Consider the following 24,167-nt stretch of genomic DNA (forward strand, 5'->3'; position numbering starts at 1 on the left):
GATGGGACACTGAGGGGACACTGAGGGGACACTGAGGGGACACTGAGGGGACATTGGGGACACTGAGGGGACACTGAGGGGCCACGTGGTGGCTCCTGCTGTCACAAGAGCCCTGCCGTGCTTCAACCACCACAAAGAGCCCAGAGGAGTCTCCTCCCTCCCTCCCTCCCTCCCTCCCTCCCTCCCTCCCTCCCTCCCTCCCTCCCTCCCTCCCTCCCTCCCTCCCTCCCTCCCTCCCTCCCTCCCTCCCTCCCTCCCTCCCTCCCTCCCTCCCTCCCTCCCTCCCTCCCTCCCTCCCTCCCCTCACCGGAACGCGCTCTTAGGAACAGGGGTTTTATTTTGTGACCTTTGGGGTTTTTCTGGGGTTTTTCTGGGGTTTTACGTTCCGGGTTCCACAGGAAGGGATCGGCACCCCCGGCCCCACCGGTGGGACCGGAGAGAACCACACTGCCGGCAGTTCCGGGGCTGTTTTCAGAGTGCAAAATTGTTTACAAAGATCGTCCCTGAGCGAGAGAACTCCCACAAACTCCTCCTCGGGAACAGATCAGCCGCTGACAGGCTGCAACTCCCTCAGGCTCCGAGAAAATCGAACCCTCACAGCCCCCCCTCCTAATTAAAGAGATTAAATAGGATAGAAATAAATAGAATTGAATGGAATAGGGAGAACAGAATGGAGCAGGAAGCAGAAGCGAACAACTGGAATAACTTGAACAAAACAAAACAGAAATAATAAAAAAGAATGATAAATTACATAGAAAAAAAATAAATAAATAAAGGTCTGAGTTTAAACACGAGCACGGGGCAGGGCCCCGGTGGGACTGGCAGGGACTGGGAAACGCCTGGAGGGACATTCCAGGATCCAAAGGCACTTCAGTGTCTGAAGAGAACACGGAGAAACATCCCTGGGGGATTTTCCAAGGTCCGAAGATACCTCGGGGTCACAGTGGACACAGGGAAACATCCCTGGGGGATTTTCTCACGGAGAAAATCACGGAGAACCGTCCCAGAGGGATTTCCCTGGGTCTGGGAGCGCTGGGGGACATTCCAAGGTCCAAAGGGACACGGAGAATTGTCCTGGAGAGGTTTTCCGAGGTGGGAAAGGCACATGGAGGAGCGTCCCGGAGGGATTTCGCACGCTCCGGAGGGACCCGGGGGAACATCGCAGACGCTTTAAGAGCCAAAGGGAACACGGAGACACATCCCGGGGGGTCCCCAGCTCTGAAGGGACACGGAGGAGTCCCGGGGTCCCAGGAGCGAGGTCACATCCACCGGAGCACCGGGACGGTACCTCGGCTACTGCTGGTCACCCGCCGGGAGGTCCCTGTCCCCTCGGGGGTCCCTGTCCCCAAGCACGGCCCTATCCCTGCTGAGGTGCCTGTCCCCTGGGGGGTCTCTGTCCCCGTCCCCTCGGGGGTCTCTGTCCCTGTGGGGATCCCTGTCCACTGGGGGGTCCCTATCCCTGTCCCCTGGGGGGTCCCTGTCCCCTCGGGGGTCCCTGTCCTTGTCCCTGTCCCCTCGGGGGTCCCTGTCCTTGTCCCTGTCCCTGTCCCCTGGGGGGTCCCTGTCCCCTCGGGGGTCCCTGTCTCCTGGGGGGTCCCTGTCCCCTGGAGGGTCCCTGTCCCCTGGGGGGTCCCTGTCCTTGTCCCTGCCCCTGTCCCCCGGGGGTCCCTGCCCGCGGGCCCGGCAGTGCCGGCGCGTTCTGCGGTGGCTGCTGAGGTTGGCCCGGGAGGCGAAGGCGCGGCCGCAGCGGGGGCAGGGGAAGGGCCGCAGTGCCGAGTGCGCCCGGCGGTGCAGCCACAGGTGCCCGCGGTGCGGGAACACTCGCCCGCACTCGGGGCACGGGTGGGCGCGCTGGGGGCGGCCGTGGCCCCGCAGGTGAAGCTCCAGGCTCTCCCTCCAGCTGAAGCGGCGCCCGCAGCGCCCGCACTCGAACGGCCGCTCCTCGCTCGGCCCCGCCGCGCCCGGGAAGCGCCGGTGGCGGCGGAGCGGGGGCCGCGCCCGGTGCACGTCCCGGTGCCGCAGGAGGTCCCCGCGCAGGCAGAAGGAGCGGCCGCAGTCGGGACAGTCGTGCCGGGCCCGGGCCCCTCCCCGCAGCTTCTTGTGAGCCAGGAGGCTGCGGCGGTGCCGGAAGGTTTTGCCGCAGGTACCGCACAGGTACGGCCGGCCCGGGGGCGCCCGGAGCGCGGCACCGGCCCCGCAGCTCGGCCCGCACATGAGGAGCCCCGACACCGCCGGCGGCCGCCGGGGCCGGGCCCTGGCACAGCCCCCCGGCTCGGTGGCACGCCGGCAGGAGCGGGGGACATCGGCCCGCGGGTCCCAGCGTCCCCCGGTGTCATCCTTGCTGTCACGCCCGCTCCAGGCACCTGCTGGGAACGGAGCGTCACCGGGCCACGGTCCCGGAGCCACCGCCGGTGCCGCGACCGCCCCCGTGACACCGCGGGGGGACCCCCAGCCCCGGCCAGGGGTGCAGGACAGGGACTCTGGCCAGGGCCAGCCCCTCGTCCCACAGCGAGCCCCCAGCCCCACGGGGTGTCCCCACGGGGTGTCCCCGGTCACTCACCCCTGTCAATGGTGTCGGGAGCTCCGCTGTGCCCCCCAGCGCAGGGAACCCCCCCGTGTGACTCCTCCTTCACGTGGCTGAACTTGGAGTTGGGGTCTGTGTGGGAGAGAGGACCCTCAGTGTCCCCCACAACGCCTGGGGAGCATCACGGCTCCCAGGGAATCGTCACCAGGCCGGGGGCTGAGCTGGGGACAGCGGCCCGGGGCAACCGGAGCCACTTCCTCACCCCGGGACACACAGAGAGATGGGGGTGAGCTCCGTGGGGCAATCGGGCTGCAGACCCCCGGCTCGGCCTACGGACCCCCGGCTCAGCCTTCAACTTCAGCCCCATGGTACCCCCAGCCCCATGTCACACCCTGCCCATGTCACCCCAGCCCCATGGCACCCCTGCCCATGTCACCCCTGCCCATGGCACCCTGCCCCATGTCACACCCTGTCCATGTCACACCCTGCCCATGTCACACCCTGCCCATGTCACACCCTGCTCATGTCACACCCTGCCCATGTCACACCCTGCCCATGTCACCCCAGCCCCATGGCACCCCAGCCCCATGTCACACCCTGCCCATGTCACACCCTGCTCATGTCACACCCTGCCCATGTCACACCCTGCCCATGTCACCCCAGCCCCATGTCACACCCTGTTCATGTCACCCCTGCCCATGGCACCCCTGTCCATGTCACCCCTGCCCATGTCACACCCTGCCCATGTCACACCCTGCCCATGGCACCCTGCCCCATGTCACACCCTGCCCATGTCACACCCTGCCCATGGCACCCCTGTCCATGTCACCCCTGTCCATGTCACACCCTGCCCATGTCACACCCTGCCCATGTCACCCCTGTCCATGTCACACCCTGTCCATGTCACACCCTGCCCATGTCACACCCTGCCCATGTCACACCCTGTCCATGTCACACCCTGTCCATGTCACACCCTGCCCATGTCACACCCTGCCCATGTCACACCCTGCTCATGTCACCCCTGCCCATGTCACACCCTGCCCATGTCACCCCAGCCCATGGCACCCCTGCCCCATGTCACACCCTGCCCATGTCACACCCTGTTCATGTCACCCCAGCCCCATGGCACCCCAGCCCCATGTCACACCCTGTCCATGTCACACCCTGTCCATGTCACACCCTGCCCATGTCACCCTTGTCCATGTCACACCCTGTCCATGTCACACCCTGCCCATGGCACCCCAGCCCCATGTCACACCCTGCCATGTCACACCCTGTCCATGTCACACCCTGCCCATGGCACCCCAGCCCCATGTCACACCCTGCCCATGTCACACCCTGTCCATGTCACACCCTGCCCATGTCACACCTTGCTCATGTCAAATACATACACCCTGCCCATGTCACCCCTGTCCATGTCACACCCTGCCCATGTCACACCCTGCCCATGTCACACCCTGCCCATGTCACACCCTGCTCATGTCACCCCTGCCCATGTCACACCCTGCCCATGTCACCCCAGCCCCATGGCACCCCTGCCCCATGTCACACCCTGCCCATGTCACACCCTGTTCATGTCACCCCAGCCCATGGCACCCCAGCCCCATGTCACACCCTGTCCATGTCACACCCTGTCCATGTCACACCCTGCCCATGTCACCCCTGCCCATGTCACACCCTGTCCATGTCACACCCTGCCCATGTCACACCTTGTCCATGTCACACCCTGCTCATGTCACCCCTGTCCATGTCACACCCTGCCCATGTCACACCCTGCTCATGTCACCCCTGCCCATGTCACCCCAGCCCCACGCCCCCGACCCTCACCCCTCAGGCTGGCCACCAGGTCGTAGTTGTCGCACATGACCTGTCGGTGCAGAGCCCGCTGCCAGGGCGCCAGCTGCGCCCACTCCTCGGGGGAGAAATACACGGCCACGTCCTCGAATGTCACCTCCTGGAATGTCACCTCCTGGAATGTCACCTCCTGGAATGTCACCTCGGGGGGCGGCCCCCGGCAGGGACAGCGCGGGGCTCAGGGGGGGCGGCCCCCCCGGCCCTCGCTGGGCTCCCCAGGACGGGACCCCCGGGCTCATCCCGCCCAACGCCCCCTCCCCTCCGCAGGGACCCCCGGGCAGGGCCCGGCCCCTCCGCCCCTCCGCCGCCCCCCGAGCCCCGGGCCCGGCCCGGCCTCACCCGCTGCATGGCCGGGCGGGGCCCGATGGCGGCGGCGGAAGGGGCCGGACTGGGGGGCGGCACCGCCGGGGGGGCAGAGCACCGGAACGAACCGGAACCGGCTGCTGGGGATACCGGGCAATGGGGGGGCACCGCCGGGGGGGCAGAGCACCGGAACGAACCGGAACCGGCTGCTGGGGACACCGGGATCCGGCCCCGCTCCGCCACCCCGGCAGCGCCACCCGCCCCCCGAACGGGGCTCCTCGGGGACACGGCCCCCGCCCAAGGCTCCCCCCAGCCCCAGGAACCGGCCTGGTGGCTCCGGGGCTCTGGGAGCCCCGCACCGGAGGGTCCCGCACCGGAGGGTCTCTCTCACACCGGAGGGTCTCACACCGGAAGGTCTCTCTCACACCGGAGGGTCCCACACCGGTGGGTCTCACACCGGAGGGTCTCTCTCACACCGGAGGGTCCCACACCGGTGGGTCTCAGACCGGAGGGTCTCTCTCACACCGGAGGGTCCCACACCGGTGGGTTTCACACCACAGGGTCCCGCACCGCGTGCCCACCCCAGGCCAGGGACCCCCGGAGCCCCCCGGGCCTGTCCTGCAGCCCCTGTGCCCAAACCTCCCAGAACCCGCCCGGGGTGGCACCGGCTGTCCCCAGCCAGGGCAGGGGGTGTCCGTGTCTCAGCCGGTGCCCCCAGTGTGAGACCCCCCCCAGTCTGTCCCCAGGGAGCACCGGGGGCCTTGGTGCCACCCTCGTGGGTGTGACAGTGACCACGGGGTCGGCCTGGTGGCCACCCCAATCCTGAGCTCTCACCTGGTGTCCAGCTGTGGTCTGGTGGTCACAGAGCCCAGATGGAATGCACCGGCACCGGCACCAGCACCGGCACTGTCCTGGCACTGCCACCGGCACTGGCACTGGCACTGTCCTGGCACCAGCACTGTCCTGACACTGTCCTGGCACTGGCACTGTCCTGGTATTGTCCTGGTACTGTCCTGGCACTGGCACTGTCCTGGCACTGGCACTGTCCTGGCACTGGCACTGTCCTGGCGGCCCCTTGGCCACAGCCCAGGGGTCAGAGCCCTTCCCGGGGTTCAGGCCAGGATTGAGGCTCCGGAGAGACCCCTGGGCCCCCCCCGCCCCATCCCAGACAGCAGCGGGAGCCCCAGAGCCATCAGAAGCTTTTATTTAAATAACCTCAAAAAATAGAATTGCAGAGAGCAGAGCTGCGGGAGGGGAGCTGGGGCGGGACCCCTGCCCAGCCAGGGCTCCAGGGGTGGCTGTCCCGGTGTCGCTCCCGTCAGAGGATCCCATTCGCTCGGGGATGAAGTGATGGCAGCTCCCGGCGGTGTCTGCGGCCGAAGCTCGGTCCGAGAGCACGGCTCCCCGGCTCTGGCACACCGGGGGGACCCGGAGCCGCCACGCAAAGCCCAGCAAAGCCCCCCGTGCCCTCCGTGCCGCCGGAACCTCCCACAGCCCCCGGCAGCGCGGCTCCAACGCCGGCTCCAGCGGCCACCCCGGCACCACCCATCCCAAATCCAGAGTATTGAGTCCCAAAGCGCGCAGTTATCCAGAGCAAGCAGAAGCACAAGCGGCCCCCCCATCCCCCCGGCACCGGAGGCGTCTCCGGGGCCTTTCTGGAGCGGAGCTGAGCCCTCCCAGGCCCTTTTCCAGGCCCTTTTCCAGGCCCTTTTCCCGGCTGTTTCCCCAGTGCGCTCCCCGCTCCTCCCCACGGAGCCGCACTGGGCACCCCAGGTCAGCCCGCAGCCCCCATCCCAACCGTGTCCTTAAGGAATGCCACCCAGTCCGGAACAGCGTGGAAGCTTCTGGAAGCAGAGGGAGCCCCTGAGGGCCCCTCTCGTCCCAAGTCTGGCTGCAGTGAATGCAACTCCACCGTGTCCAGCTCTCCTGGTGTGTGTGGCTGGAGCCAAGGCGGCAGATCCGGCTCCAGCGCTGTCTCCGCCGGCCCTTTGGTGTCTTCCCAGGCCAGGAACGTGTCCTGGCTCTGCTGTCCCCACTCCCTGCTGGAGGCTCCTCCGAGTCCCAGTGCTGAATCTGGCTGGCGGTGTCCCCTGGGCTCTGTCCCCTGGGCTCTGTCCCCTCACCTCCGTCCTCCTCCAGGTTCACTGTGGGTGGGCGCAGGAGCCGAGGCCCGGCCCCTGCCGGGGGTCCCGGTGGGGTTTTCAGTGTGGGGGTCACGGGCAGCCGGGGCAGGCAGGGCGGGGGTCTCGGAGCGGGGGTCCCGGAGCGGGGGTCCCGGAGCGGGGGTCTCACAGACAGCCAGGACACGGGGCGGGTTTCTCCTCGCCGCACTCCCGCTCCGGCGCTCCCGGCACTCGCTTCTCCTCAAAGGCTCGAGCGCAGCCCCCGGCCTTGGCCCAGAGCTGCCCTCGGGGGGGCTCGGGGGGGCGGGGGGCCAGGCAGGCGGCGCAGCAGCACGGCGGGGGCAGCCCCGGTGCCCGGGGGCTCGGGCCCGCCCCGGGGCACTTGCAGGGTGGCACCGGGGCCGGGGCGGCGGCGGGGCCGGGCGGGGGCTCGTCCTGCATCAGCTGCAGGAGGATGTCGGCGGCGCCCGAGGGGCTGTCGGGGCGCGCCGGGGGCGCCCCGCGGGAACAGGGCGGCAGCAGCAGCGCGGGGGGCTCGGGGCCCTTGGGCAGCGGGTCCCCGGCGGCGCAGGCCGGGGCCAGGCCGGCGCCGTGGGTGCGGCGGTGCCGCAGCAGGTGAGCCTTCTGGCTGAAGCCCTTGCCGCAGTCGGCGCAGCGGAACGGCCGCTCCCCGGTGTGCGTCCGCAGGTGCACGGCCAGGTTCACCTTCTGCCGAAAGCGCTTCCCGCACTCGGCGCACGCGTGGGGCCGCTCGGCGCAGCCGTGGGGACACTCGGCACACGCGTGGGGACACTCGGGGCACGCGTGGGGACACTCGGGGCACGCGTGGGGCTGCTCGGCGCAGCCGTGGGGCCGCTCGCAGGGGTGGGGCCGCTCGCAGGGGTGAGGATGCTCGGCACAGGTGTGAGGATGCTCGGCGCACGCGTGGGGCCGCTTGCTGCAGGCGTGGGGCTGCTCGCAGGGGTTGGGACATTCAGCGCAGGGGGGCGGCTGCCCGCAGGCATGGGGTCTCTCCCCGCAGGCGTGAGGATGCTCGGTGCAGGGGTGAGGATGCTCGGTGCAGGGGTGCGGATGCTCGGTGCACGGGTGCGGATGCTCGCCGCAGGGGTGCGGATGCTCGCCACAGGGGTGCGGATGCTCGGCGCAGCTGCGGCGCTGCTCGGCGCAGGTGTGGAGCCGCTCGGCGCAGCCGTGGGGCCGCTCGGCACAAGCGTGGGGCCGCTCGGCGCAGCCGTGGGGACACTTGGCACAGCCGTGCAGCTGCTCTCCGCAGCCGTGTGGCCGCTCGCCGCCGCCGTGGCCCGGCCGGAGCCCCCCGTGCTCGGCGCAGGCCTCCCCGCAGAGCGCGCAGGGGAAGGGGCTCCCGGCGGGGTCCAGGGCGCCGGGGGCCGGGCCGGGGGTCCCGGTGTGCACGCGCTGGTGCACCCGCAGGGACAGTTTGCTCTTGAAGCGCTTGGGGCACTCGAGGCAGGTGAAGGGCTGGCGGCCCAGGTGCGTCTTCTGGTGTGCCAGCAGGTTGGGCTTCTGCGCGAAGCGCTTCCCGCACTGGGCGCAGGCGAAGGGGCGCTCGCCCGTGTGCACCCGGTAGTGCGTCACCAGGTTGCCCTTCTGGTTGAAGCGGCGGCCACAGACGCCGCAGGTGAAGGGCCGCTCACCTGTGTGGATGCGCTGGTGGGTGGCCAGGTTGGTTTTGAGGCTGAAGCGCTTGCCGCAGGTGTCGCAGCGGAAGGGGCCGCGCCCGCCGGCGCCGTGCCCGTGCCGCGGCGGCCGCTCGCACTGCGCCAGGCCCCGGCCGCACTCGGGGCACGGCCAGGGCCGGCCCTCGCCCGCCCGCGCCGGGGGGGACCCGGGGGGCTGCTCGGCGCCCGGCTCCGGGGGGGGGGGCGCCGGGGCACGGCTTGTGCCCCGCGTGGCTCTTCTGGTGGGCGACGAGGGCGAGCCAGAGCCCGAAGCTGTTCCCGCACTGGTTGCAGATGAAGGGCTTCTCCGGGGGGGCCGCGGCATCCCCCGGCCCCGGCTGCGCCCCCAGGGGCCCCAGGAGGGGCGGGGCGGGGGCGAAGGGCGCGGAGGGCGCCTCGGGGGGCCGCAGCAGGGGCACCTTGGGGCAGAAGCCGTCGCCGCAGTGGGCGCAGGGGAAGGGGGGCTCGCCCGGGGGCGGGGGCGGGAAGCCCTTCTCGGGGCTGGGGAACAGCTCGGCGCCCTCGGGGAGCTTCGGGGCGGGCGGGAGCGGGGCGAAGGGAGCGGGGTCCTGCGGGGCGGGCGCGGGGGGCAGCAGGGCGGGCGCGGCCCCGAAGGGCGCGGCGGGGGCCGGGCCGCGCGCGGGGCAGCGGCGCTGGCGGGGGATGTGCGTCTTCTGGTGGGCCTTGAGGGACACCTTGTCCTTGAAGCACTTGTGGCACTGGGCGCAGGGGAAGGGGCGCAGGTCGGTGTGGGTGCTCTGGTGCGTGACCAGGTTGGTTTTCTGGGTGAAGCGCTTGCCGCACTGGGCGCAGGCGAAGGGCCGCTCACCTGTGTGCACCCGGTAGTGCGTCACCAGGTTGGTTTTCTGGTTGAAGCTGCGGCCGCACAGGAAGCAGGAGAAGGGCCGCTCGCCCGTGTGGATGCGCCGGTGCGTGATGAGGTTGGGCTTCTGCCGGAAGCTCTTCCCGCACTCGGGGCACACGAAGGGCGCGTCCTCGGGGCAGCCCCGCGCCGGCGCCCGCGCCCGCGCCTTGCCCTCGTCGGGGTGGGCGCCGTGGATGCGCTGGTGCGCCAGCAGGTTGGCCTTCTGCGAGAAGCTCTTGCCGCACTGGGCGCAGGGGAAGGGCCGCTCGCCCGTGTGCACGCGCCGGTGCGTCAGCAGGTTGGGCCGCTGGCTGAAGCTCTTCCCGCAGTCCCCGCAGCGGAACGGCTTCTCCCCGGTGTGGATGCGCTCGTGCGTCACCAGGCTCTGCTTCTGCCGGAAGCCCTTCCCGCACTGGGCGCAGCGGAAGGGGCCGGGGACGCCCCCCTGGGCCCCCCAGCAGCCGGCGCGGGGAGCCGGGGGGTCCCGGGGGGGCTCGGGGCCGCGCTGCCCGCCGGGGAACCAGCGGCCGGAGCTGCCGCCCGCGGCCGGAAACAGCTCCAGGGAGCCGGCGCCGATCCCGGGCTTCTCCTCGGGTTCCACCTTGCTCACCCGCCCAGGCTCCACTGCACCGGAGAGATCCCGGTGTTATCCCGGCTCCCGGGGAATTCCGGCCTGTCCCGAGCGGAGGGGACCCGGGCCCGGCCCCCTCCTTCCTTGTGGGCCCCTCACCACCGAACCGTGGGGACCTGGGACACCCCGAAGGGCCCCCAACCCCTCAGTTTGTGACACTCGGGTCCAAAATGGTCCCAACTGGCTCAGAATGGCAAAAACCGGTCTGAAATGGCCAAAACTGGCTCGCAAAACTGGCCCGCAATGGCCACCAACTGGCCCAGGGTTACCATGTATTGGTCATAAACGGCTGGGAACTGGCCCAGAACGGCTCCAAAATGGCTGAAACTGGCCCAAAATGGCTGGAAAAGGTCTTCAAACTGCTCCAAACTGGCTCAGAACAGCCCCCAACCGGCCCCAAAGTCCTAAAGTGGCCCAGAATGCCCCCAAACCATCCCAGGCTGTGTTTCCCCCTGAGCCCCGATCCCACTGCTCCCCCATTCCCACAGATCCACACTCACCGGCGCAGGGGCTGCCCAGAGCCTTGGAATCCTCCGGGCCCGTCCGCGCGGCTCCGAACGGCTCCTCCGGCGGCTTCATCCCGAACAAACCCCCCGGCTTAAAGAAGCGGTACCCTGGGGACCGGGGACACGGCAGAGCGGGGTCAGGGACACTCTGCCACCGGCACAGCTGGGATGGAGCCGCTCCCCAGAATCCAGGCTGCGGGCGAGGGGGGACGGAGCCACCGCTGGGCTCTGGGTTCCTCCCGCAGCCTCTCCCATCCCCGGGAATCCCCAGGACACTTTCATCATCCTGCTTCAAAGTTCCCACAAAAATGCACCGAGCTGTGTGGAAAATTCCCCGCCGGCCCCGCTCACCTGTGCAGGGATCCGACGGGATCTCGGCGCCGACGGCATCCAGCTGGGATCCGGCCCGCGGCGCCGGGCTCAGCCGGGAATACGGGAGCAGATCCAGGGCGTGGGCGGGCTGGGGAGGGGGCAGCGGCTCAGCGGCATTTTGGGGCCATTTTGGGACGTTTGGGGACCTTTCCCTGGGTTTGGCCACGGGCCAAGGACAGGGATCGTGCCCCTGTTCCTGCATCCCAAATATGAGGTCTGGGTTCTTTGCTCCAGGACGGAGCCCACATCCCTGCTCCCCAAACCAGATCCCTGACCCCCAAAGCACACCCCCACCCCTCCAAACAAAATCCCCAGCAGATCCCCAAACAGGATCCTTGTTCCCTAAACCAGATCCCTGACCCCAAAGCACACCCCCACCCCTCCAAACAAAATCCCCAGCAGATCCCCAAACAGGATCCATTTATCCTTGTTCCCCCAAACCAGATCCCTGACCCCAAACCACATCCCCACCCCCCCAAACAAAATCCCCAGCAGATCCCCAAACAGGATCCCTGCTCCCCAAACCCGATCCCTGACCCCCAAAGAGGTCCCTGTACCCCCGGTCCTGCTGCCCACGCCCCAAAGCCGCTCCTGAGGAGCTGGTCCCGCTTTTCCGGGGACTCTGCACCCCACAAGTCCCCCGAGCCCTCCCGGATTCCTCCCGTGACCCCAAAGCCCCGGAGCCCGGTGGAGGCAGAACCGGGGGTGGGGCCCGGAGTGGGGCCCCCCCCGCGCTCCGGGACTTCCCAACGCTCCGAATTCCCGGAAAAACTCTTGGGGGGCTCCCGGGATTACGGGAAAAACCATCGGCAAAGCCCCCAGCCCCGGAATCCCCCCAGGAGTCCCCCCAGATGTGCGGGAGTGGCGGAGGAGCGGGGATCCCCCCCGGGATCCCCCCCGTACCTGCGGCGCGCCCCCCGCGGACATCGCTCCCCCCGGGCCCCTCCCGGCCCTTCCCGGTCTCTGCGAGGGCTCTTCTCCAGCCGCTCCCCGGCTCTTCCCCGGCCTTTTCCCGGTCTTCTTCCGCCACCGAGTCCCTCAAATGGCCGCGGCGGGGTCCTGGGAGAGCGGGAGAGGCGGGATGAGAGCGGGAACGGGAGCGGGAGCGGGAGAGGGAACGGGAGAGGGAACGGGAACGGGAACGGGAAGCGGGCCGGAGAAGCGCGGCAGTCCCGGAGCGGCTCCGGCGGCCTCGGCCCCCCCGGCCTCCTCCTCCTCCCCCCGGAATTTGGGGTGCGGAAGGCGCCGAGCGGGGCCGGATCCGGCCGGGAACGGCGAGAACCGGGGAGCGCTGGGAGCTGTAGTTCGGGACGGGATTGGAGCGGATGGGAGAGACCGGGAGCGGCGGCAGCGAGCCGGGAATGGCCCCGGGACGGCAGCGGCTTGTCCTGCCGGGAACGGAACCGGGAACCGGGAACAGCACCGGGAGCCGGGAACAGCCCCGGGAACAGCACCGGGAACCGGGAACAGCCCCGGGAACAGCCCCGATAGCCGGGAGTAGCCCCGGGAACAGGGAACAGCCCCGGCACAGCCTCGCCTTGACAGTCGGGAATAGCCCTGGGGCTCGGGAGGAGCCGCGGCATGGAATCACCGCATCAGCCGGGAATAGCCCCGGGAACAGCCCCGGGAACCGGGAACAGCCCCGGGAACAGCCCCGGGAACCGGGAACAGCCCTGGGGACCGGGAATAGCCCCGGGAACAGCCCCGGGAACCGGGAACAGCCCCGGGAACAGCCCCGGGGACCGGGAACAGCCCCGGGGACAGCCCCGGGAACAGCCCCGGGAACAGCCCTGGGGACCGGGAACAGCCCCGGGGACAGCCCCGGGAACAGCCCCGGGAATAGCCCCAGGAAAAGCCCCGGGAACAGCCCTGGGGACCGGGAACAGCCCTGGGGATAGCCCCGGGAATAGCCCCGGGAACAGCCCCGGGAATAGCCCCGGGAACAGCCCCGGGGACCGGGAATAGCCCCGGGAATAGCCCCGGGGACCGGGAATAGCCCCGGGAATAGCCCCGGGAACAGCCCCGGGAATAGCCCTGGGGACCGGGAATAGCCCCGGGAATAGCCCCGGGAATAGCCCTGGGGACCGGGAACAGCCCCGGGAATAGCCCCGGGAACAGCCCCGGGAATAGCCCCGGGAACAGCCCCAGGGACCGGGAATAGCCCCGGGAATAGCCCCGGGAACAGCCCCGGGGACCGGGAATAGCCCCGGGAATAGCCCCGGGAATAGCCCCGGGGACCGGGAATAGCCCCGGGAACAGCCCCGGGGACCGGGAATAGCCCCGGGAATAGCCCCGGGGACCGGGAACAGCCCCGGGAATAGCCCTGGGGACCGGGAACAGCCCCGGGAATAGCCCCGGGAACAGTCCCGGGGACCGGGAATAGCCCCGGGAATAGCCCCGGGAACAGCCCCGGGGACCGGGAACAGCCCCGATAGCCGGGAGCAGCCCCGGAGCCAGGGGGCCGCATCCCGGGGGGCTCGGGGGGGATCCCGGCTCTCCTCGGGCCCGGCCGCACCTCGGGGGGGTTCGCAGGGACCCCCGTGCGCCCCCGCTCTCCAGGGGAGGCCCCGGCCCCGCCGCTGCCACCGGCGCCCCCCGGAGACTCCAACAGCTCCTGACACCCCCACACACACCGGGAACCCCCAAACACCCCCTGACCGCCGCCGGCACCGCCAGCCCCGCCGAGCCCCCGCTCCCGGTGCCCCCGGACCCCCCGGTGCCCCGGTCACGTGACCGCGACCCCCGAGGACCCTCCCCGGGAAACTCACGGGCGGCCGCGGCCCCGCGACGCGATGACGTCACGCGCACGGTGACGTCAGCGCGCCGGTGACGCAATGGTGTCAGCGGCCGCCGCGCCCCGTTCCGGGTCGGGGGGCGGGGCCGAAACAGCGCATGCGCGAGGGGATGGGCGGGGCCGGAGAGACCCCAGCCTGCCAATGTCACCCAGTGCCACCCAGTGCCACCCAGTGTTACCCCAGTGCCTCCCAGTGTCACCCAGTGTCACCCCAGTGTCACCCCAGTGTCACCCAGTGCCACCCAGTGTCACCCAGTGTCACCCCAGTGTCACCCAGTGTCACCCCAGTGCCACCCAGTGTCACCCAGTGTCACCCCAGTGTCACCCAGTGTCACCCCTGTGTCACCCCAGTGTCACCCAGTGTCACCCAGTGTCACCCCAGTGTCACCCAGTGCCACCCAGTGCCAGCCAGTGTTACCCCAGTGCCACCCAGTGTCACCCCAGTGTCACCCAGTGCCACCCAGTGTTACCCCAGTGCCACCCAGTGTCACCCCAGTGTCACCCCAGTGCCACCCAGTGTCACCCCAGTGTCACCCAGTGCCACCCAGTGTTACCCCAGTGCCACCCAGTGTCACCCCAGTGTCACCCCAGTGCCACCCAGTGTCACCCCAGTGTCACCCAGTGTCACCCGAGCGTCACCCAGTGTCACCCAGTGTCACCCCAGTGTCACCCCGTGCCACCCAGTGTCACCCAGTGTCACCCCAGTGTCACCCCAGTGTCATCCAGTGTCACCCGAGCGTCACCCAGTGTCACCCAGTGTCACCCCAGTGTCACCCCGTGCCACCCAGTGTCACCCAGTGTCACCCCAGTGTCACCCCAGTGTCACCCCAGTGTCACCCAGTGTCCCCTAGTGCCACCCCAGTGTCCCCCCGTGTCCTCCCCGTGTCCCCCAGTGTCCCCCAATGTCCCCCAGTACAGCCCCAGTGCCTCCCAGTAACCTCCCAGTGCATCCCCGTGCCACCCGCGCCCCCCGTGTCCCCCCAGTGTCCCCCACACCTCCGGATGTCGCCCCCCCCCCCCATCCCCCGTCCTTCATCACCCCCTCCTCCTCCTCCCCGTGCTCCCGGGAGGGGACACCCGGGGCGAGCGGAGCCGGGACGAGCAGGAGGCTGTTCCAGGCTCCGGAGCCCGTTCCCGGGGCAGGATCTGCTTCCCGGGGCCCGGAGCCGTTCCCGGGGGACAGGAGCCGTTCCCGGGGATAGGATGCCATTCCCAGCGGGACACGAAGCCATCCCTGGGGGACAGGAGGTTGTTCCCGGGAGCAGGAGCCCATTCCCGGTACTCAGGAACCGTTCTCGGGGTCAGGAGCCATTGCCGGGGGCAGGAACCCGTTCCCGGTACTCAGGAGCCCGTTCCCGGGGGCAGGAGCCCATTCCCGGTACTCAGGAGCCATTGCCGGGAGCAGGAGCCCGTTCCCGGGGGCAGGAGCCCGTTCCCGGGGGCAGGAGCCCATTGCCGGTACTCAGGAGCCCGTTCCCGGTACTCAGGAGCCGTTCCCGGGGGCTGCAGTTTGTTCCCAGAGGACCGGAGCCCGTTCCCGGGGGTCAGGAGCGGTCCCTGGGAGCTGCTCCCGAGGCACGATGTGGCTCCCTGGAGCCCCCGACGTCATTCCCAGGGTCTCTCCCTAATCCCATCCATTATCCCATTATCCCATTATCCCATCCCATTATCCCATCCCATTATCCCACTATCCCACTATCCCATTATCCCAGCCCCTCCTCCCGGCCCCGCGGGGTGGGGGGGGTCACCCGCGGGGCCGTCCCGGGGGCGGATTTGGGGGCAGATCCCAGGAAATCGGCTCATGCCAGCCCGACGCCAGCGGCCCGCGGCTCCCTGAGGCCGTTCCCGGCGGGATGAGGCTCCCGGTGTCCCTGTGGCTGCCGCTGGCCCTGGCGGTGGCCGCGGTGGCCGCGGGCCAGTCCCCGCTGCAGCGGCGCGTGGTCCGGGATGTGCTGGAATATTTCCACGGGCGCAGCAACGTGCACTTCCTCTTCAAGGAGCGGGAGGTGGACGGGGTCATCGAGAGGGTGAGTAACGGGATCCGGCACCGGGATCCGGCACCGGGAACGGACACCGGGATCCGGCACCGGGAACGGGCACGGGGATCCGACACCGGAATCCCGCACCGGGATCCGGCTCGGCCACGGGAATGGGGAGGGGCTCGGGGAGGGGGCGGCGGTGTCCCGGAGGGAATGGGGAGGGGGCGGCGGTGGGAGGGGTCCCCGAGGGGCTGAGCAGCCCCGGACACCGGCGCAGGGATTTGGGCTTTGGGGTGGCCACCAGAGCAGCGAGGGGGTCACGGGGGGTGTCCCGCGGGGGGCGGGTGGTGAACGGGGCCATCGAGCACGGGAGCAACAGGGTTCGGGATTCGGGGTTCAGGATCTGGGACCACCACGGGAATTGGGGGGTCCCAGAAGGAACAGAGAGAGGGTTGAGGAGGGGGTTGGGGTGTCCCAGAGGGAACGGGCGGGCGCTGGGTGCCGGGGTGTCCGGGGGTGCCCCGGGATCGGCGCTGCTGGCCGGGCTGAGCTCGGTTATTCATTAACGGATCCGAGCTGATCCCGGTGCCCCGGGTCCATCCCGGGGTGCCCCTGGACACTGTCCCGTGTCTGGGAAGAGCCAGGGCTTCAGGGACCCCCACCCTGGGCCACTTGCCCATCTCGGAGCCACCCCGGGGGCATTCCCGGGATGGATTTACCTGAGGCTCTCCAATGTTCAGGGTCTCTCCCGGGGTTCAGGATCCCTCTCGGGGTTCAGGATCCCTCTCGGGGTTCAGGATTCCTCCCGGGGTTCAGGGTCTCTCCCGGGGTTCAGGGTCCCTCCCGGGGTTCAGGGTCCCTCCTGGCACCTGGGGCTCCTGTGGGAGCTTTGGGGTCCCTCTCAGGGGTTGGTGTCTGTGGGGTTCAGGGTCTCCCCCAGGATTTGGGGTCACTCCTGGGGTTTGGGGTGTCGCAGGGGCTGTATTTCCCTGGCAATCTGTGGGGTTTGGGAGTCCCTCCGGAGGTGGGGATCCCTCCGGGGGAGTCCAGGGCCCGTCACCCCCGTTCCCACAGGAGGACCCTTCGGGGACGTTCGTGCAGCTGCGCGTGGGGCTGGCACAGACGGCGTGTCGGAAGCGAGCGCCGCAGCGGCACTGCCGGGTGCTGGAGAGCCGGGTGAGGGGGGACCCTCGGCCCGAGCCCTGGGGGCGTCCCTCCTCCCCCGGGACACATCCCAGGCTGCTCCCATCTCCCTTGGGCACATCCTGGAGCCTTGCCCCCTCCCTCAGGACACATGCCAAGCTGTCCCTCTCCCTTGGGACATATCCCTGGGTGTCCCCTCTCCCCTGGGGTCCACCCCTCGGTGTCCCCTCTCTCCTGGGGCCATCCCTGGGTGTCCCCTCTCCCCTGGGGCCATCCCTGGGTGTTCCCTCTCCCTTGGGGCCATCCCTGGGTGTCCCCTCTCCCCTGGGGTCCATCCCTGGGGTGTCCCCTCTCCCTTGGGGCCATCCCTGGGTGTCCCCTCTCCCCTGGGCCCATCCCTGGGGTGTCCCCTCTCCCCTGGGGCCCATCCCTGGGTGTCCCCTCTCCCTTGGGGCATATCCTGGGGTGTCCCCTCTCCCCTGGGCCCATCCCAGGGGTCACACAGCCCCTCAGTCTCCGCAGACCCCTGCCCCCCCCCATGCTGCTGCGGTGCTGGCGTGGGGCACAGGGGACGCTGGTTGGTGCCAGAGGGTCCCCAGGGGTCCCAGAGGTGACATGCCACCGTGTCCCCAGCGGAAGCCGACCTGCCTGGCCTGCTACAAGTTCGACACCGGTGACGTCCCCAAGGTGCTGGACAAGTACCACAACTGCGGCCCCAGCCACCACCTGGCGGTCAAGGTGAGGTGCCCCCAGTGTCCCCCGGTGTCCCCCCGGTGTCCCAGTGTCCCCCGGTGTCCCCCCGGTGTCCCCAGCCGGTGCCAGCCCCTGCTGTGCCCGCAGGAGATCCGGCAGCGGGACGAAGCCGAGTGCCGGGCGGTGGAGGAGGCCGGGAAAGGCGGGGACACGCCGTACCTGCCCGGAATGTTCGCCTTCTCCCGGGGGCTGCCAGCCTAGGTGGGTACAGGGACACCCCTGGGGACAGCCCTGGGGACAGCCCGGGATGGGGACAGGGGGATCCCATCACAGCCCCCGCTCCGTGTCCCCTTCCCAGGCACCACGGCACCGATGGACGCTGCCACGGCCCCCCCCGCTCGTCACCCCCCGGCACCGTGTGACCAAGGAGGGTCCCGGACGTGTCCCCCGCCCCCGGCTGTCCCCGCTCCGCAGTAAACGCAGCCCTGGCTCCGCTCTCAGGGCTCTCATTCCCGCGCCATCGCCCGCCTGCCGCCCCCGGGGATCAGACAGGGCCCTGCTGGGTGCCCCATGTCACCACTGCCCGTGTCCCCCGCTGTCCCCAGGGGTGAAGGACAGGGCTGTGATGGGTGCTGAGCAGCGCAGAGACCCCCGAGGCCGCAGGACAGAGGGACACTGCAGGGTGGGACAGGTTTAATGCACAGTGTCCCTGAGCCGTGCCAGGGCTGAGGCCGGGCTCCCCACGGCTCCTCGGGCGCTCCCTGGGCATCCCGTGCTGGCACTGGGGGGGTGCCGTGGTCCTGCCGGGGGGGCTCTGGGGTACCCCAGCTCCAGTGCGGGGGTCCCGCAGCTCTGAAGATGAAGACAGGCTTGTGGTGGCTCTGGGGGTCTCACGGTGACAGTTTGGCTCTGGGGGCTGTCCTGGATCCAGTTTTGGGGTCCCGTGGCTAAGAAGATGAGGTTGGGCAGGGCTGGCAGAGTTTTTGGGGTGTCACGGTTCAGGTGAAGCAGCTGGACTCGTGACGGCTCTGGGGGTCCCCCAGCTCAGGCTGTTGTGGCTCTGGGGGCTCTCCCGGCCCCGTTTTTGGGCTCCGGTGGCTCAGATGACGGCGGCTTTGGGTTGCAATGGCTTTGGGGGTTCTCCAGTCCCATTTTTGGGGCCGCACAGCTCAGAGCACGCGGGCTCCGGGGCCGCGGCTCCTCCGGGGGTTCTCCCGGCCGTGCCGCGGTCCCTGGCGGCTCCGGGCTCCATCCCCGGCCCCATGGCCGCTCTCAGAAGCCGAAGTTGCCGTGGTGGCGGCGGCCGAGCGCCCGCCGGGCCTGTGCGATGGAGTCATCGGCGCGGCGGCCGAGCTCCCGGCACTCTCTCAGGGCCTGGCCCAGCTGCCTGGTGGCCTCCTCCAGCACCGCGCTCCGGGCCGGTGGCCGCGGCTCCCAGAAGCCGGCCCGCACCCAGGGCTGCGGCGGCTCTGCGGGCGCGGCGGGCGCGCTCTCGGTGTCCAGCGCGGCGTCCAGCTCCCGGCACAGGCGGAACAGCTCGCTGCCCCTGCCGGCCACACGCTGCCCGTCGATGGCCTTGAGGCCGGGCAGCATCGCGGCCAGCGCGGCGCGGTAGGCGGGCGAGGCGCACAGGGGGTTGCCCAGGTTGCCCAGCGGGTCCCGCAGCCTCAGGCTCTCCAGGTGCCGCAGCCCCTGCAGGCAGCGCAGCTGGCGGAGGCTGCGCAGGCGGTTCCCGGCCAGGTTGAGCTGGCGGAGGCTGCGGCAGCCCCGCAGCGGCTCCACGCTCGCCACGCGGTTCCCGGCCAGGTTGAGCACGGCCAGGGCGCGCAGCGTGGCCAGCGGCGCCAGCCCCGCGATGGCGTTGCCGGACAGGTCCAGCCACTCGAGGTTGGAGCAGTCGGCCAGGCAGCCCAGGTGGGCGATGCCGCGGCCCCGCAGCCGCAGCAGCAGGATGGACTCCAGCGAGAACTCGCCCGTGGCCGCCTTGAGCAGCGCCGGCGTCACCCGCACCCCGGAGCCTTCGTCCTCCTCCTCCTCCTCCTCCTCATCCTCCGACGGCTCCGACGCCTCCGGCTCCGGCGCCTCCTCCCCGCGCCCCTCCATCCCTGCGGGGGGGTCCTGGGGACACGGAGGGGCTGCGGTGGCACCGGGGAGCCCCCCGGGGCGGCTGTGGGGGTGCCCTGAGGCGCGGGGACACGTGTGGGGCACAGGGACACGCGTGGGGCACAGGGACACGCGTGGGGCACACCTGGGGGGGCACGGGAGACGTGTCGTGGGGCACATGTGGGGGTGTCACCTCCTCCTCCCCACGCCCCTCCATCCCCGGGGGTGGTCCCGAGCAGGGAAAGGGGTTCCGGGAGACACTGGGGAACGGCTCTGGAAGGACACGGTGGCTGTGGGGACACGTGTGGGACACATCTGGGGGAGTCTCGGGGCTGTGGGGACACGCGTAGGACCCAAACGCCATGGGTGTGGTCAGGGGACACGCGTGGGGTGTAGCTGGGGGGAACCTGGGGCACAGGACAGGTCCGGAGCCTATGGGGAGCCCCCACACCCCAACCGGGCCTCACCCCAACACCCCCAGCCCCAGCGTGTTCCATCCCCGGTGCCCCCGTTACGCCCCCAGAGCCGCCCATCGCCCCCGACCTCACAGACCCCCCCCGTTCCCTCCGCCGCTGCTTCCAGAACCTTCTGTTCCCCCCCCTTTACCCCCGTGACTCCTCTCCCAGCCCCTCCATTCCACCCGCCCCTCTCCGCCCCCCAGGTCCCCCCAAATTCCCCAAACCCCGCTCCCCTCCCCTCCCCCCTCCCCTCCCCCCCCCCCGCTCTCACCGAGCGGCGGCTCCCGCCGGCCCCGAGGCCCCGCCCCCACCGGAGCCCCGCCCCCGCTGCCATGGGAGCGATGCCCCGCCCCCAACCCAAGCCCCGCCCCCGTTGCCATGGGAGCGATGCCCCGCCCCCATCTGATCCCCCGTTGCCATGGGAGCGATGCCCCGCCCCCATCCGATCCCCCGTTGCCATGGGAGCGAGGCCCCGCCCCCATCCGAGCCCCCGTTGCCATGGGAGCGATGCTCCGCCCCATCCCAAGCCCCGCCCCCGTTGCCATGGGAGCGATGCCCCGCCCCCATCCGAGCCGAGTGTCCGTTCCCGCCCCTGCTTTGACCACGCCCTCTCCCCGGGCCACGCCCCCCGCGACCCCCGGTCCGCCCCCCGGGCCCGAGATTCCCCCCGGCTCCCCGAGAAGTTCCATAAAAACGGCTTTATTGGCATCTCGGCTTCGCTCCGGTGCCTCCTGCCCACCGGGGGGCTGCCAGCGCCACCGGCCACAGCGCTGCCGGTGGCACAACGGGCCGGGATCCCCCGGGATCCCGTGGGATCCCCCTGCCGGGGCCCCCGGCACATCCCGGCCCTCAGGATGTGGCACCGGCACACCCCGGACATCCCGGGGCTCAGGGTCACCGGGGAACAGGGCACACCTCCGGGGTCAGGGTGTGCCACTGCCGGTCACCAGTGCCCCCGGCACACCCCAGTGCCAGGACTCACCACCGGCAGCCGTCAGGGCCCGCGGCACCTCCCGGCACATCCCAACACCGCAGTGCCAGGGATTCACCGCTGGCATCCACTGGAGCCCCTGGCACCTCCTGGTGTTCAGGGACAGAGGGTGGGGGGCTCTGGCCAGCTCAGCTGGGACCCAGCGATGCCAGTGCCAGCAGTGGCCGTGCCCGTCCCCATGCCAGCGCTGCCCGTGCCCATCCCTGTGCCAGCGCTGGCCATGCCTGTCCCCATGCCAGCGCTACCTGTACCCATCCCCGTGCCAGCAGTGGCCGTGCCCATCCCCGTGCCAGCGCTGGCCATGCCTGTCCCCATGCCAGCACTGCCTGTACCCGTCCCCGTGCCAGTGCTGGCTGTGCCCGTCCCTGTGCCAGCGCTGGCTGTGCCCATGCCCGTGCCCGTCCTGGTGCCGGTGCCGTGGGTGCGCTCGTGGCGCTCCAGGTGAGTTTTGCGGGTGAAGCCGCGGCCGCAGCGGGCGCAGTGGTGGGGCCGCAGCCCGGTGTGCACGGCCTGGTGCCGACCCAGGTTTGTCTTGGAGCTGAAGCGGCGGCCGCAGCGGGCGCAGGCGTGGGGCCGGGTGCCCGAGTGCACCAGCAGGTGCCGCGCCAGGTGCGCCTTGCGCCCGAAGCCGCGCCCGCACTGTGGGCAGGTGAAGGGGCGCTGGGCGGGGGTCGCCTGCGGGGGGTCCTGGGCGCAGCCGGGGCCGCCCGTGGCACTCGGCTCCCGTGGCCGGTGGTCCTGGGCACCGGGCGCTTGCGGGGGCTGCGGGAGGGGCTGTGGGTCCTGGCTGCGGTCGGCACCGGGCACCTGTGACGGGAGCTGGGGGTCCTGCACGAGGGGACGCTCGGCCGGGGCCGCCTGTGAGGGGGGCTGGGGGTCCTGGGCTCCGGGCTCCTGCGGGGGCTGCAGGGCACAGCCGAGGGCTTGGTTCTCCGGGTGCTGCCACGGGTGCGACGACGAGTTCTGCTTCCAGATGATGCTCATCCCACACTGGGGGCAAATCAGCAGCTTCTCCTCAGCGTCCCCGTCCTCATCCCGGTGCCCATCCAGGTGTCCATTCCCGGCCCCCGGCATCGCTTCCGCCGGGCTCCGCTTCCAGCTGAGGCTCATCTCGCAGCCCGGGCAGGGCAGCGGCTTCTCCTCGGCGGGGCCCGGGCCGTGCCCGTCCCCTCGGCGGTGGCCGTGTCCCGGCGCGGGGTCCCCGTGCAGGCGCAGGTGGCGCAGGAGGTGCTGGCGGTGCGCGAAGCGGCGGGCGCAGCGCGGGCAGGGGTGCGGGCGCTCCCCGGTGTGGGTGCGCAGGTGCCGGTCCAGGTGCGTTTTCTTGCGGAAGCGGCGGGCGCAGCGCGGGCAGGGGTAGGGCCGCTCCCCGGTGTGGGTGCGCAGGTGGGAGCGCAGGTGGATGCGCTGGCGGAAGCGGCGGCCGCAGTGCGGGCAGGGGAAGGGCCGCTCCCCGGTGTGCACCCGCAGGTGCCGCGTCAGGTGCGCCTTCTTCCCGAACGCCTTCCCGCACTGCGGGCAGCAGAACGGCCGCGGGCCGGGCCGGGAGCAGCGCCCGCAGCCGCCGCCGCCGCCGGGGCTCGCCCCCGCGCCCAAGGCCGTCCCGACGCCGTCCGGGTGCGGCCCCGGCCCCCAGGCCGGCAGCAGCCCGTACCCCAGCTCCTCCGGGCACGGCTCCTCCACCTTGCAGCCGCCGGTGTGGTCCGGTGTCCCGGCGGGGTCGGGGGGCACCGAGCCGGGCGGCGGCCGCGGAGACAACGGGGCCTCGGTTCCGACCGCAGCTGCCCAGGCCTCGGCCTCATCTTCGTCCTCCACCTTCACCTTCCGCACCAGCCACTGCCCTGCGGGGACACGGCAGGGGACGTGCCAATGCCAGGGTGTCCTGCCACGGCCACCGGCACCAGGACACGGGGACCGTCCCTTCGAGGACCCAGCACGGCCGCTGGCCCCGGGGACGTGGTGACCATCCCCGAGGACCCAGCGCTGCCACCAGCCCCAGGACAGGGTGACAGTGACCGTGTGCAGACGCCCGGCAGTGACCTCACCTGAGTCATCGAGCTCCGGGTCCCCTGCATCATCCCCGTCACCCTCGGGGCTCATCTCCACCTTGGGGACCACCAGCCACGCTGCGGGGACAAAGAGGCACGGGCAGGTCCCTCCCCGGCTCAGGGGTGACCCCGAGCACCCCGGGGACCCCGCAGCCCCCAAGCGAGACCCACCCTGAACCCCCCAGTCCCCACCTGGGCCGGTGCATCCCGGTGCTTCCATCTCCTCCGGCTCCGTCTCGGCCACGGGGGGACCTGCGGTGGGGGGGGGGCACTGGGTGAGCCCCCCCAGACCCGGACTGGGGACCCTCTGCACACCCGGGGGGGGCACGGGGTGAGCCCCCCCAGACCCGGACTGGGGACCCCCTGCACACCCGGGGGGGGCCGGGGTCGTGCCCAGGGCACGGGGGGGGTGGGTGAACGCTCTCCTGCCCGGTGGGGCCGGGAGGGGCTCGGGGGGAACCCAGGGGGGATTCAGGGGGGTCGGACAGGGTTCGCAGGGATCCGGGGGGGTCTCGAGGGGTTCCGTGGGGCTCCGGGGTTCCCGTGGTGTCCCCGTCCTGGTCCCCCAGCAGCTCGTGGCCACCCCACCCCCGCTCTCCGTCCTCCCTGGGTCCCCCCTGTACCTCTCCCCAAACCCTTCCCGCACCCCCAGCCCCCTCTGGGCCCCTCCCCCGCTGTGCCCCAGCCCCCTCAGCCCCCCCCTCAGTCCCCCCCAAGCCGTTTTTGTCCCCCCTCTGTCCCCTCCGTGCCCCCTTCCCGTCCCCGCCCTCCCATCCTGCCCCTCCCCCCCGCTCCCCCCGCCCTTCCTGCCCCTCCCGATCCCGATCCCGATCCCGGTGCCGATCCCGGTCTCGGTCCGGTCTCGGTCCCGCCCGTACCCGCGGCCTCGGGGCTCCCCCGGCCCCTCCGGCTCCGCCGCCGCCGCCGCCACCGTGCCCCGCCCCCCGCGGTGGCCGCCGGTCCCCCCGCCCCACCGGGACCGCCCCACCGGGACCGCCCCCGTGTCCTCCCCCACCGTGTCCCACCGGGACCGCCCCCGTGTCCTCCCCCGTGTCCTCCCCCACCGTGTCCCACCGGGACCGCCCCCGTGTCCTCCCCCGTGTC

General features: G+C 71.0%; 4 protein-coding genes and 1 pseudogene across 7 annotated transcripts; 1 reads left to right on the forward strand and 4 right to left on the reverse strand.

Moving 5' to 3' along the window:
* Positions 1–302: 302 nt before the first annotated feature.
* On the reverse strand, positions 303–4,758 carry LOC131576585 (zinc finger protein 316-like). 4 transcript variants are annotated; one of them, XM_058833464.1, is made up of 5 exons: positions 4,718–4,750; positions 4,352–4,508; positions 2,561–2,656; positions 1,650–2,366; positions 303–1,391 (listed from the first exon to the last, which is right to left on the reverse strand). In XM_058833464.1, the coding sequence occupies exons 1-5, from the start codon at positions 4,724–4,726 to the stop codon at positions 1,294–1,296; spliced, it is 1,077 nt and encodes a 358-aa protein (XP_058689447.1). In that variant the 5' UTR covers positions 4,727–4,750; the 3' UTR covers positions 303–1,293. The 4 variants fall into 4 exon arrangements, with proteins under 4 accessions (XP_058689447.1, XP_058689446.1, XP_058689445.1 ...); XM_058833463.1 differs by having other exon boundaries at positions 303–2,366; positions 4,352–4,493; positions 4,718–4,758; XM_058833462.1 differs by having other exon boundaries at positions 303–2,363.
* Positions 4,759–6,820: 2,062 nt separating this feature from the next.
* Positions 6,821–12,251, reverse strand: LOC131575703 (zinc finger protein 135-like; annotated as a pseudogene).
* Positions 12,252–15,433: 3,182 nt separating this feature from the next.
* On the forward strand, positions 15,434–17,961 carry RARRES2 (retinoic acid receptor responder 2). Its single transcript, XM_058831528.1, has 5 exons — positions 15,434–15,678; positions 16,705–16,806; positions 17,407–17,511; positions 17,614–17,727; positions 17,825–17,961. Exons 1-4 carry the CDS (start codon positions 15,505–15,507, stop codon positions 17,725–17,727), a joined length of 495 nt encoding a protein of 164 aa, XP_058687511.1. The 5' UTR covers positions 15,434–15,504; the 3' UTR covers positions 17,825–17,961.
* Positions 17,962–18,002: 41 nt separating this feature from the next.
* Positions 18,003–20,342, reverse strand: LRRC61 (leucine rich repeat containing 61). Its single transcript, XM_058831526.1, has 2 exons — positions 20,299–20,342; positions 18,003–19,714 (listed from the first exon to the last, which is right to left on the reverse strand). The coding sequence occupies exon 2, from the start codon at positions 19,567–19,569 to the stop codon at positions 18,739–18,741; it is 831 nt and encodes a 276-aa protein (XP_058687509.1). The 5' UTR covers positions 19,570–19,714; positions 20,299–20,342; the 3' UTR covers positions 18,003–18,738.
* Positions 20,343–20,710: 368 nt separating this feature from the next.
* ZNF467 (zinc finger protein 467) lies at positions 20,711–24,022 on the reverse strand. Its single transcript, XM_058831503.1, has 4 exons — positions 23,942–24,022; positions 23,256–23,315; positions 23,061–23,141; positions 20,711–22,856 (listed from the first exon to the last, which is right to left on the reverse strand). The coding sequence occupies exons 2-4, from the start codon at positions 23,281–23,283 to the stop codon at positions 21,115–21,117; spliced, it is 1,851 nt and encodes a 616-aa protein (XP_058687486.1). The 5' UTR covers positions 23,284–23,315; positions 23,942–24,022; the 3' UTR covers positions 20,711–21,114.
* Positions 24,023–24,167: the final 145 nt, after the last annotated feature.

The sequence above is a fragment of the Poecile atricapillus genome, chromosome 2 (genome assembly GCF_030490865.1).
Source record: "Poecile atricapillus isolate bPoeAtr1 chromosome 2, bPoeAtr1.hap1, whole genome shotgun sequence".
In the NCBI taxonomy this organism is placed as follows: Eukaryota; Metazoa; Chordata; class Aves; order Passeriformes; family Paridae; genus Poecile; species Poecile atricapillus.